General features: G+C 46.7%; 1 protein-coding gene across 1 annotated transcript in view; it reads right to left on the bottom strand.

The window, feature by feature from the left end:
• Window positions 1-236: 236 nt before the first annotated feature.
• Window positions 237-13,710, bottom strand: part of igdcc3 (immunoglobulin superfamily, DCC subclass, member 3) — a 56,532-nt gene continuing 43,058 nt past the window's right edge. Inside the window, exons 7-13 of the mRNA XM_076021383.1 lie at window positions 6,012-6,259; window positions 5,063-5,227; window positions 3,614-3,802; window positions 2,670-2,774; window positions 2,014-2,149; window positions 1,644-1,866; window positions 237-751 (exon numbers count right to left, since the gene is read on the bottom strand). Of these exons, the coding sequence (XP_075877498.1) occupies window positions 641-751; window positions 1,644-1,866; window positions 2,014-2,149; window positions 2,670-2,774; window positions 3,614-3,802; window positions 5,063-5,227; window positions 6,012-6,259 (1,177 nt within the window). The 3' untranslated portion in view covers window positions 237-640. The remainder of the gene's footprint in view (window positions 752-1,643; window positions 1,867-2,013; window positions 2,150-2,669; window positions 2,775-3,613; window positions 3,803-5,062; window positions 5,228-6,011; window positions 6,260-13,710) is intronic.

The raw sequence follows: 13,710 nt of genomic DNA, 5'->3' as shown, positions 1-13,710 counted from the left end.
TCTTCTGTGAGCGAGAAGGTGGAATCATTGGTAGGCGAGAGCTGGCAGCAGAGGTCTTTGACATCCACAGAGGAGTAGAGGTCAGACCAATAACTTAGAACCACTTTGACATATGTATATATATATATGTATATATATATATATATATATATATATATATATATGTATATATGTATATATATGTATATATATACATACATATATATATATATATATATATATATATATATATATATATATATATGTATATATATATATATATTTATATTTGTACTTATAAACTTAAAAAATAAAATCATTGTATAACAAGGACATTCTGGGGTCTCTATTCTCTGTGCTGCCCAACACCAGCAAGTGAAAAAAGAAAAGTACAAATAAAAAGCACTGAAGCGGCCTGGTGAATGAGGAGAGAGCTCTCCAAAAAACCCTCAGGCCCCAGAAATGCTCTGATACGTAGTCCTAGATTCTCTAATACTTCTTAATTTACAAAAAAAAAAAAAAAAATAAAAATAATAATAATAATGATCTTTGCACGAAATCGGGAAAAAAAAACCCAACTACTTTTCAAAGGAGAATCTTGTCAACCTGAGTGAGAGAAGAGTCTTAAGCGGACGCTGCTGGCAGCGCCGTGTGAAGCGGGTCAGCCTTGGTCCTCAGCGGGAGGCTCCTCGGGCTGCGTCTCCCGGTCCAGCACAAACTCATCCAGCGGTATCATGGACAGCTGGGTGTCGTTCAGCGGCAACGAGCCAGGCTGGAAAACCCACAGAAACAGACATCATAAGACATAAATTGGGTTGGGGTTTGGGGGGGGGGGTTACATAATTTCAGTCCCCATTTATTTGTTTTCCTTCCGTAGACGGCGACAAGACAAGACTTTAATAATCCCTGGAGGGAAATTAATTTGTCTCAGCAGCGATACAATAGTCAAATATAACCATATATATATATATATATATATGTAGGGAATGATATTAAAGTAAAAAAAATGGAAAAATGTATTGGAAAATGTAGAAACATATGGACGGACTTGTTACAGTGCAGCATCAGAGGAGCAGGTGCACTCTATCAAAGATTTTACTTTTTTTTTTCTTCAACTTGGCGAAGAGCCTTCAGCTGGATATTTGACCTTTTTTTTTTTTTTTTTCCAAAAAAAAAAGAAAAAGAAGTCTACATCCAAACATGTACAGATCAGGTGCCACAGCTTCTTCTCTATCCATCTATCTATCCATCATTCGTTCATTCGGCCGCTAATTAGTTTGTCGTTAATGACGTCGGCAGTCGCCGGACCCCTGGACAGATCTCTCGTAGCCTTACAGACGCCACCTAGCCAATCACAGTTTGTCACGCCACTGAAATCGCTGGAAATCGCGCACCCGGACAGATCCCGAAGCCCTGGACAGATCCTGTACCTACACCGGCTCAGGTGTTCAACACAGTTCAGCTTGTGTAATTTGCAGTATGCCCTCAGAACAGAGCCTGGATGTGTAAAAGCACAATGCAAGCACACTCTTGCATTGTGCTTTTACTCTCTCTCTCTCTCTCGCTCTCTCTCTCAATATTTCATTGGTATCATATCGTGCAGGCGGGCAAGCGCCACAGTTGTGTGTGTGTGTGTGTGTGTGTGTGTGCAAGCGGGCGCTCACCGTGCACACATCCTGCCTCGGCTGAGCGAAGAGTCTCTTGAGCTCGTTGCCGGCAGCCGCTTCCTTCCCTGCGGCGCCACCGCTGCCGCCGCCGCCGAACTCCAAGTCTCTCCTGGCGGAGCCGTTCAGCCCCGAGGCCCCCTGGGAGGAGGAGGACGAGGGCTCCAGGGCGGTGCTGCGGCCAGCAGGGGGCGTGGCCTCCATCCTCTTGCACATCATTAACCTGGGGGGGATGCGGGGGAAAGTGACAGGTGAGGGAGAACACGCCATGGTTGAGGCAAGAGAAAAAAAAGAACACACACACACACACACACACACACACACACACACACACACACACACACACACACACACACACACACACACACACCTGCCGCGGTAGCTGAAGACCAGGAAGAGCACGCAGAAGATGATGCAGGTGACCCCGATGTGGATGCCGATGATGATGCCCGTCGTGGACGTCCTGCCCTGCTCGTCCGTCACACAGTCGCACGGCGCGTCCAGCACTGAGGAAGCACAGCAGTGGCAGTGTCAGAGAGAGAGAGAGAGGGTGGGGGGGTGATCTATTACCAAGTAATCCCCTACTGTAATTAAACTACTTTTTGAGTAAGTAATGTAACGGGATTACTGTGGCAATGATTTATCGAGTAACGATTCCATTACTTTTCCAGTCTTTTGAAGGCTAAAAATATAGCTGGCAAAAGCTATGATAGCTGCAAATACAAACATTAGTTTGAGTTCATCTCGTCTAAATCAAAGAATTTTGTGGTTCGTTGTAAGTTATGTGCAGGAAACAACGACAATATTTGAAATTGCATTCCAAAGCACTGAGCAACTTTATCTTTACTTTTAACTAAAGTAATTAGTAATTAGTAATTGATTACTTATGAAACAAAGTAGTTAAAGAAGTAATTAGATTACTTTTAAAGGAGTAATCAGTGATCAGTAGTTGGATTACTTTTATGGAGTAATCCCAACAACACTGGTGAGGGCAGGGGGATGGGGGGATGGGGGTGGGGTGATCACCTGACTTCTCCACGGCCTCCCGCAGCGAGACGAAGCGCAGGGTGGAGTTGCTCTCGCCGTGTTGGTTGTACGCCAGCAGCTTCACCTCGTAGACCAGCGTCGGGTCTGGAGGAGGGCAGAGCGAGAGGGTGAGTGAGTGAGAGAGTGAGTGAGGGGCACGCTCATACATGCAGTAGTGGGCCCTTTGTGACGTCACGCGGGGCACGGGGGACCTCATTGACTCTCTCTCACAGGCGAGTGACAACACACCCCCACCCAGGTGTTTGTCTCATGTTGGGTCTAGCATGAACTCAGTTTCAACAGGAGGCTGCAAACAGACGGCTAATTTGCTTTATTTTGCATGGCTGTTCCACTGGACAGCAGGATGGTAAATAAAGGCTCTTGACCCCTTCATCAGGACAAAACAGTGCATTTACTGCACCAAATTCTGAATAAATGAACTTATTTGACCTGAAAATTGAAAACCTCCTAAAACTTCATCAGCGTTCTCTGATATCTTGAGTGCGGTTTTACTTGTGTGCAGCCCAGAGCAGATTACACAGGCACATTCTGTGGATTTTGTATGGTTTCATTTATCTTACACTGTATTGTACTTTATCCCCTCTTGCTATCACGTGCCCTACTATTACATACCTACAACGATTCAATATTACTCTGTGCAATATTCAACCCTTTCTGTTGTTGACCGTCCTGTCACGTGTGCTCGCACTGTGCTCACGTGGCGGAGGGGGAAAAAAAAAAGAAGAAGAAAAAAAAAAAGGCAGTTGTGCCGGACAATTTTTAGCCTCAAGACAAAATTTCCTCCGGGACAATAACGTGGGTCTGATCTCGGGTCTCAGATGCGGGAGGCAGAAACGGATCCGATTCCTGTAATGAAAGCCAAGATCTCCGAGACAACGTCGTTACGCAACCGCGTGGGTGACGGAGGAACCTGCGGGTCTCACCCAGCTGAGTGATGGTGTGCTGGGAGACGTTGCGCGGGAAGGTGAAGGGACCGGTGAAGTGCGGTGTGTGGGCACGTCTGTAGTACAGCCTGAAGCCTTGATGCTGGCCCATCTTGGAGGAGGGCTCCCAGGTCGCTTGTATAACGCTGCCGTTCAGCACCTTGGTGACGAGGGAGGGAGGCGCCGGCACTGCAACACAACAAACGAGCGGCGCAGCGGTTCAGCAACACGAGCGCCTGCAGGGAGGCCTCTCTCGCGCACAGAGACACTCGTGCTGCGTGCGTCACGACGCCGTAGTTTCTCACTTTCACTGAACAAAGAAGAACCAACGCTCGGCTGTCGTGCAATGGATGTGTGAGTCGCTGAGTGTGACAATGACTCCGATGGCACCGTGTGGGCGAGTAATCTATGAACAAGTAATCCACTACTGTAATTAAACTACTCTTTTAGTAACGGAGTAACGGAGTAACGTGACGTGATTACTGTGGCAAAACTGGAAATTATATCATAATTACTTTATCAAGTAACTATTCCATTACTTTACTGAAATATTTTGCAAGCTGAAAATGTCTTATTATCCACAAAATGTCTGAAATTTTGAAAAACAACCAAAAGCAATTATGTCTGGGATTGGTGATGCAGCCGTGCGTGTAATGTCACTGATATGCGACGACGCACCAAAACAAGCATGGGGGCAGCAAAAGAAAAAACAATGATTGTGTTTGTAGATGGAAATTATGGAAAATGAAAATTTTGAGTTCATCTGGTCTAAATGAAAGAATATTGTGGTTCATTGTACATTATGCGCAGGAAACAAGACGTTCTCAACTGTTACTTTATCTTTTTTTTTTTAACTAAAGTAATTAGTAATTGATTACTTCTGAAACAAAGTAGTTAAAGAAGTAATTAGATTACTTTTAAAAGGAGTAATCAGTAGTTGGACCACTTTTATGGAGTGATCCCAACAACAGTGTGTACGACAGTGCTACACACCATTTACCAAACACAGTGTTTCCTGCGTGGGTGTGAAAAAATTGAAAGTGTCCGTTCAAGCGTGCTTGTGAAATTATTAATAAGCTTAAAGCCTTGCAGACTTTCACCTTTATTTAAACCTCGATGCGTGCAAATTGTCTCTTAACATGCACTGAAAAGCTTTTACAGAAACGACTTTCTGTAAGTCGAAAGTTATACACACACACACACACACACACGCCCCTATACATACTGTGTATATATATATATATACATATATATATATATATATATATATATTTCTGATCCCACAAGAATTCATTTTCACCGGAGCCAAAGGTGCAAAATGTGTCTTTCTGACATCAGTGTGTGACCGATGCCTCATGAAAGGCGAGCGGAAAATATTCTATTTTCCCAACTCTAATCCGCCCCAGTGCTGAAATAAATCCCACACCTCCGGCGGCGCACTGAACTCACCCTCGCCGTGAGTGCTGGCGGTGGCGCTGTCCGAAGGTTTGCTGGCCCCGTGGGAGGTGTAAGCCTTGACGTAGAAGGTATAACTGGTGGAGGGCTCCAGGTCCCTGATGATCTGCTGCAGAGTCGCCTTGCTGACGGCCTCCTCGTACTCCATCTCCACCGGGTCTACGAGAGGGGGGGCGGGGTCAGCGGAGCGCCACCGAGGGAGGGTTTAGAGGGCGTTGGCAGGGGGAGAGAGAGAGAGAGAGAAGCGTGGGGGACGATGGGAAAATGAGATCAAGGAGGAAACACAATAAATATATCCCGTTTCCATTTTATAGTCCGCCGGCCCAGTTCAGTAATGGCTCTTTCTTCAGCAGAGGCTGACGGCTAACAGCCAATCTCGTGGAAGACCGCGTGACAATTATTGGGACAATTGCAGGGGTGGGCCGAGGACATGGAGGGGGCAAAAGGGGCAGTTATAAAGAATGTGTTAAAGCATTTTATCGCTCTTAATCCTGAGACAACCAACCATAACCGCTATCTACCTCCAGCCCCCGAACTGCTGGGCCGTGCCATCCTGGAACGGTAATTACTGCAGATCCCATTGGTCGGCCCCTGAGGGCCCTTAATTATCTATCCAGCAGAACTGCAGAGGGGAGCCGCAGGACCGCCCGACACCAACACATGTGGAGATAGGAGCGCACGTGCGCGCCCAAAGCGTGACAAAATGTGACTATTCTGCAGATGATAACCCATAAGCAAAAGAAATACTGAAAACTAAAGAAAAAAATAGGTCCAGTGTGTACACATCTCTTATTTATGCCTGTACACATATAAAATGATAATGATGACAAATAGCCAAAATTAAAGGTGAATCCCCCCCCCCCTAAAAAACTGTTTGCAAGGATCACAGCCTCTGTATACACATAAAATCTTCACATTACTTCCATCGCTCAAAAATGCTCACCTGGCATCCTGCGGATGTGGAGCACGTAGCCGATGATGTCCTGAGTGTTCTGGTCGGGCTCCTTCCAGGACACCCGCACCGTGGTGGGCGACAGGGCTTCGGCCTGGACGTCGGTGGGCTCGCCAGGCAGGCCGTCGGCCCAGAGCACGGTGAGGCGAGCGCTGGCCTGCGTGGAGCCGGCGCTGTTCTCCGCGATGCACTGGTAGATGGCCTCGTCATCCTGGCTGATGCCGTTTATGGTGAGTGTGCTGCAGGACGCCCGGGGGAGAAAGGAGGAAGAGGAAGAGGAAGAGGAAAAAGGAGGAGGTGGTCAAATATTTTAAATGCTGAAAGATATTTTTTTCTTTTCAACCTAAAACTCAAAATGCACTGCGTACATCCTTCACCGCCGCCAGACTTTTGCTTCGCTCTGCTCACTCAGGTGTGAGAATGAGTGCAGATTATCCAGTAAGTCGGACCGACCGCTGCGACAAATCCGAAGAGACAGATGGCTAGAAAACCATCTGATCTTGTCAAATTGGTACGTTATGTACGCTGAACACCATGAAGACCTTTTTCCACTGCTGCACCTGAGCACCGGAGTGAAGGAACAAATATTTTCACAGAAAACAAGAGAACTGAGAACTCATGAGACAAAGTAAGTGCACTGAAAGCACTTACAGTAGTTGTTCCAAGAATGCAGCGTGAGAGTGACAGCATGTCTGCTGCTGCTGCTGCAGTGGTGGGCGGCGAGCGGATGCCGGCAAGAAGTGTATAAGCTCCATGCAAAACGCGCACTTTGTGTCTAAAAAACCTTCCAGACAAAGAAACGCGGCGTTTCTACTTTTACTCCGTACGTCTCGGCTCGACTCTCTCTGCTTTGAACCCTCCACTGTTGCGCTGCCTCAACTCTAACCCGGCCCCGTCTTAAACTGCACAGACCAAAGAAAAAGAATTAAAAAAAAACCAACAATGAGCAAAACCTGAGAGTCTTCACTTTGTGTTTGTGTATGTGTGTGTAATGCGAGTGTGTAGGTGTCAGTGGGTGTTATTAGACACGGCGACCCGATGCCCTCCTCTCATTGCTTCTCCTGTTGGCGAACCAGAAAAATAAAACATTTAACACACAACAGAGACGAGGCCCTCTGGCACAAAAACATTCCATGATGTCCGCGTCCATGTCAGGGACATTTGTTGCGTATTTAAGATATGATCTGCGCAGAAGAGCGGATGGCCTTGATTTGCTTTGATCACATCCTCCGCGACGAGAGGCAGCTGCCTTTCGTCCGCAGCACAAAGAACACCGACTTTTTTTTTGATTGTTTTTTTTTTTCCCGACAAATGAAGTGAGGGAGAGAAAGATGGAAAAAGCCCTCGAGCCTTCTTGCTTATCGGAGTGAAAAAAGAGAGGAAAAAAGGAAAAAGGCTAAGAAGTGCAAGAGTTCAACGTGCACTCCGGCATTTCCTCACTGTCAACCCCACTTTGTCAGGACCTGCGTAACATCTGTCTTTGACGGACGGCTGGGCCGCAGCATATCTTACAGCAGAAATACCAGGACGGCTCCCGCAAGGCCAAACATGCACTCTCCTGAAAGGACAGGACGCTGAGGTTGCGTCCCTGGCCGCCCCGCTGCACCTGCCAAATGGGACGCGAGGGAGGTGGCATTTCAGACGCGGACGGACGGAGGTGACCCTGAGCGCCGCCTCGGCGTGGCGAGGAAGGGCGGGTAGGCGGAGCTCCGCCGGCCTCTTCCAGCGCATCAGGCGTTTGCTTTTGAAGCTTTTGAAATGAGGTCCGGCCCCTCAGGGTGGAGCGCTTATTACTTTCTCCAGTCACGCCGGTGGATTCAATCTGGATAATTACCGGGCGAAACGGCCCCCTCTGTATTCTGCCGTCCGCGGGCCAATCTCAACTCTGACCTCTGAGGTGGCGGCAGTCACCTCGCTACTCAACCGTCACGTCGCTGGCAGCCTTTCATATCGCCGGTGGATAGAGTGTGTGCAGACAGGCGGGCCAGGCCGGGCCAGACCAGAACAGACTAGATACCAGAACAGACCAGAACAGACCAGAACAGACCTGAACAGACCTGAACAGACCAGAACAGAACAGACCAGCCCAGATACCAATTTAGACCAGACCAGACCAGACCAGAAACCAGATCAGACCAGACCAGATCAGATAACATGAGACGAGACCAGATCAGACCAGTTCAGTTCAGACTAGCCCAGAAACCAAATCAGACTGTTCAGACCAGACCAGACCAGACCAGATCAGATCAGATCAGATCAGACCAGACCAGACCAGAAACCAAATTAGACCAGAAACCAGATCAGACAGTTCAGACCAGACCAAACCAGATAAGACCAGACCAGATACCATATCAGACCAATTCAGACCAGATACCAGACCAGACCAGAACAGACCAGATGCAGCAACAGGCAGTCAGGGATGCACCAAATCATCAGAACCCCACAGCCCTGAAGTGTGCAGAAGGAAGAATTTCACCAGATCTTCTCCTGCTTCCAGGTACAGACCGACTCGCTGGTGCAGTCACGGATGGGAACGCAAACCATGGTTCCCCAGCATACAAACTCCTGCAGCTACAACTTTTTGCTTTAGAACTGTCGGGAAATTTTAGTCGTGCATTTGAAAAAAAGACGTCACTGTGGTACTTTTATTTTAAGGGGATTCCATGAAAGGAAGTGGCTTTGTTTTTCTATTTTTTCTGTTTCCTACCCAACAAAGCTGATGCTATGCAACCACTGACCTGGTCAGGAAAACACAGTCTGATGGACAGAATGCAATTGGTGCTGTTTGTTCATCTGTCTATCCATCGATCATCCAGCCATCCATCCATCCATTATCCATCCATTCTCACATTCACAACCCAGTGACGATTTAGATGTCAACTGGCCTAATGTGAATGTCCTTGGACGGTGGGAGGAATCAACAAGGGTCTCTCAATACAGACTTTGCAGTGGAGTAGGAGAGGAGATCTGGGAACTACCCGTCTCCAATCTGGGCCACTTCCTTGTCTGAGGCCGAGCTGTCCTCTCTTGACAAGTTGACGGCATCATTCACTCATCAGCGTGAGGTCATTGCACAGACTGATAGATAAGTCAGAGGGCCCACGCTGAGGGGGGGGGGTGTTGGTGGCTGCCGGGGCCGTGTTTACTCTGCCTCGTCTTTAAGAAGCAAGGCTTTAACAGCCAGCGTGACCATTCTGCATGGAGTGAGAGGGAAAGTCGGGGTGGGGTTGAGGGGGAGAGGAAGAAGAGGGAAGGGGCAGGGGAGGGGACAAAAGGGAGAACAGGAGGAAGAGGTGGGAAGGAGGGAGGGGCCGACGGGAGTGATGAGCTGTCTGTGGCCTGAGAGGAGGGAAGAGCCCAGGGATATGACTGATTACAGGCGGGGTCAGAGTTCAAGGCCAATGCCCAGGCCCCGGCGCTCAGTAATGGGAGCAGGAAGGGGGGTCGTGGGGCACCGAGAGGGGCGCAAACAAGAAAGGCATGTCTTGGTGAAAGAAAGCGGAAGAAAAAAAGAGGAAGAAAGAGAGAAAGAAAAAAAAAACCCTTTGAAAGGATTCTGTGTCGAAACGTCCTGATTTGTGTGGCGGTCGGCGGCCCCTTCAGATGTTATTATAAAACATGCTGCAGAGCTCGCGAGCGCGCACGCACGCGCGCGCAAACACACACACACACACACACACACACACACGCACGCACGCACACAGGAAACGGACACAAAAGAGGAAGTTTTGTGAAGTAAGGGGGAGAAAAAAAGCTATCACTAAAGATCTAATTGCGTATTCCCTCCAAACCCTTCAGCAGCAGAAGGAGTCGCGTCTCCTCAGTCCTCAGCTACAGTAACGTCCGGATCGCAGGAGCTCACTGCCACCTCGCTGCGAGTCGCCGCCGCCCGTCTGCGTGCTAGGCTGATTACACTCGTCAGGCCGAGAGCCTGAAAGGTGAAGCCAGACTTCAGGCGTAATTAGCAACACCTCTTTAACGGCGGCAGCGCGAGCAGCGGCGGCGGCGGCGGCAGCATGTTTAACAAGAGCCTGGTCAGCAAAGGCCACTAATGACGCTACCTGACAATAATGGGAGTGTCTGCGCGCGCACGCGGCCGCGATGGAGCCGCCTCTGCGTGCGGCGTCCCACCCTGCTGCTGCTGCTGCTGCAACTCTCCGTCAGGCGCGTGCACGTCCGCGCCCGCGCGCACGAGGAGCCGAGGGGCAGCCAGTGGGATTTTTTCCAACGTTTGATTGTGCGTGTGCACAAAATAAATGATGGCACGCACCGCGGGGCTATTTGTGCACATATGGGCCCGCTTGCTTTTTGATTAATGTGTGTGCATGCCTGCGTGTGAATGAAATGTACAATCGATCCCCCCCCTCCTCCATCCTTCCTTCGCTCCCCGAGTCCTCACCCTCCATCTCCCTCCATTCTCCCCCCCAATTGTCCGATTTGCTTTTGAAGGTCAGCGCCGGGCGGAAGGAACCTCCAGCTTTTCTATATATATATATATTTTTTTTTTTACACAAGCGCACACATTAATTAAAATCTCTCCGCTCGTACCTGCGTATCCGAGCTATTAGATAGAAAATGTACATTTATATATTTATATATATATGTACATAAATATATAAGAATGGAATCATTTTCCTGCCCAAAGCTGTTGAATATTATTTGCATATCATTACTTTTGTTTTGGCTCAATCCAGGAGGTAAATTGTGCCCTAAATCATCCCCCCCTCTTTCTTAAGTGCCTCTGCTGCACTAGGATGTATGCAGCACGCATTACAGTGATTCTAGATAAAAAAAAAAAAGAAAAAAAGCAAATCACCTTATTATGACTTCTCCCATTCTGCTCTTATGCAGATTTTCGCTTTCTGTTAAATTTTACGAGGTGGCACCGCTCTGTGGGAGGGCGCCTGGCCTCTAATCACGGCTGTCGTTTCCTCCGCTGCGCATGCTGGGAGACGTGTGTGTGTTGCAAAAAAGGTGTTGCCTTTTAGAACCCATGCAGCGAGACAAAAAAAAGAGAAAGAAAATAGGGGCATGGTCCAAAAATACGAATGCACCAGAGTAACAACAGCGATTATTTGGCCACTCAAACTGAGTCACGTGTTTAGCTGCAATACACAACCTACTATTTTTTCTTCTTCTATTAAAACATGCATCTTTTGTTTTTAAAAAAAAAAGAGAAAAAAAAGGAACAAATAAACAACCAAACAGCAAGCAAAAAAAAATGCATATTTTTGAATGTTGTTGCAAATGTTGCAAATACATTTATATGATTTTCTGACCTTTATTCCAACCCGTGTGAAGGCAGCCTACTATTAAATCTAACAGAAACCTCGACAAGCTTGTGAGAAACAGTCAGGACTTAATAGACAGAACAGGGCCATGAATTTCATTGTGTTGTTTTCTGTTATGTTACCCAGCTAAAGGATCTATTTTTTTCTCTGTTGCATATAAAGAACATATATATACATCTATATATACATATATATATATATATATATACATATATATATATATACATATATATATACATATATATATATATAAATATATACATATATATATATATACATATATATATATATATATATATATATATATATATATATACACACATACATATATATATATATATATATATATATGTATACATATATATATACATACATACATATATATATATATATACATATATACATATATATATATACACACACATATGTTAATATATATGCACACACATAATATAAAGGTTAGCACTCTGGTTAGGAGTGCTTTTCACATTGTGAGAGTGCGGGTGCCTCTAATGAAACATATTTAACGCGTCCTCGACACTCGGCTCACACTTGGGCAAACTGTTCAGATGCACGGCGACAGCGCTGCATTTCCTGGACAACTGGCTGAGTTTAGTTTATGAGCTAATTAGCTAATGGCAGACCTCGAGCCACGGTGCCTCCGACCCCCATCCACCAATCACAGAGCGGGGTTTTTTTTTTTTTTGCCACGCGTAAAATCTATAATCCAGCGGGTCGTAAGCGCACGCTAATGGTGGCGAGTTAGAGGCGGCGGCGCGATGCTCCGATTCCTCTTCCTCCTCATTTATTCATCCTGCTAACTCATCACTTCTCTCCGTCTCTCTCACTCTCTCTCTTTCTTCCCAGTCTGGCCGCTCATCTGTTTCCCCTCCTCTCCTCGCTCTCCCTTTGTTAGCCCCTCACTCTCATCACCGCGACTAATACAGACCGGCGGAGGCGAGTGTGTGCGAGCAGCGGAAGGTGTCCGCCCCTGTCACTCACTGCTACCGAGTGCAAGTATTGATTTCTCTGGCGCATATTTAATGCGCTCACTTCATATTTCTCCCCCTCTGTCTGAATAATAACAACAGACACGGATGATTGGCCGCCAGGGTCAACTGGAAAAATTGAACTTTCCCTGTGCAACAATGCATGGCGGAATTTACTACGCACATTCTATGGATGGATGGATGGATGGATGGATGTTTTACGATCACACACCCGGCAGCGTTTTAGCAAAAGGCTGGACCACCACCGGGTCGTCCTCGCTCTTTTCCTGCGGTGCACGTCCAGCTCCCGGGTGGTTCTTCCACATGCATGAAGTCGGGCGCGAGCCTGCGAGTCGTCGCCACCCAGACAGAGATCACGCTCTCCGGTTCAGCCCATCACCAAACAAAGGCACATCGATCGCATCCCTGTTATGGAAATGTGCAATGTCCGCGTTCACCGTTGCCAAGGGGGATTGTGGGAGATTGCTCGTCTCCAGTGGATGTCTCCTAGAAAACTTGGAAGGGCCACGCAACTATGTCCCTAATCGATTGCATCTTTTTCCCTGTGCATAATCAAAAAGCATGTTCCAGATCACAAGATTCAGACTTATGATATTTTGAAAGATATTGGTTTTCGATACGATTTTCAATACTACCAATACAATACTACAATACTAGCGCAATACTAGTGTTTTTGTGTGTGTTGGTGGCGGCTCACGTCGAGTGTTGATATATGTGTTGATATATCGATACTATGGAAAAGTCATATTGAACCGTTTTTATTTTTCAATATTGATAATTAATCGATTTATATCAATATTTTAGACAACGCTAGAAGAAACAAAGTACAAATACTTTGCAAATACTTTTTTTCTGACAAATCTTAACGTTTCCTTCCTACAAATAACTGAACCTTGTACTCGTCTACTGTTACTTTTTGTGTTTAAAAGTGTTTAAAATATACAAATTTTGTTAAAAGTAATTCACTTATCGTTATAGTTGTTGTTGCTCCAGGTGGAACCATTTGAACTCTCTGCTGTTGTGTAGTTAAATCTAAAACTGGATCACATTTTAGAAGGAGATTATTTTAGAGTACTTATCAACAAATTCCTTTGCCACCTGTAGTGCATCCAGCGCAGAGAGCGTCAGCAGAATTTATCACGACGCATTAGTTTAGTTGCAAATCAGTGTCAGTGACTTGTTGTCGTCAGCTAGCACTGCTAACTCTGCTCCTGCCGTGTCTCTAACATGACGTTGATCGAGTGTCTGGAAATGTCTGGACTGCTGTCAGCCTCGCTGCACACGCGCTCAGTCTGACCCCAGTGGTTCTGGTCCAGTGAGAACACAGAGTCCAGTCGGAATATCAGTTCTACTTCAGATTGTTGCTCTGAGTTCTGCTGAAGGTTGCTG

The sequence above is a fragment of the Nelusetta ayraudi genome, unplaced genomic scaffold (assembly GCF_046127955.1).
Source record: "Nelusetta ayraudi isolate G7.1 ecotype Tasmania unplaced genomic scaffold, CSIRO-AGI_Nayr_v1 ptg000002l, whole genome shotgun sequence".
In the NCBI taxonomy this organism is placed as follows: Eukaryota; Metazoa; Chordata; class Actinopteri; order Tetraodontiformes; family Monacanthidae; genus Nelusetta; species Nelusetta ayraudi.
The sequence above is the reverse complement of the archived record's forward strand: the minus strand, read 5'-3'. Positions and strand labels throughout refer to the sequence as shown.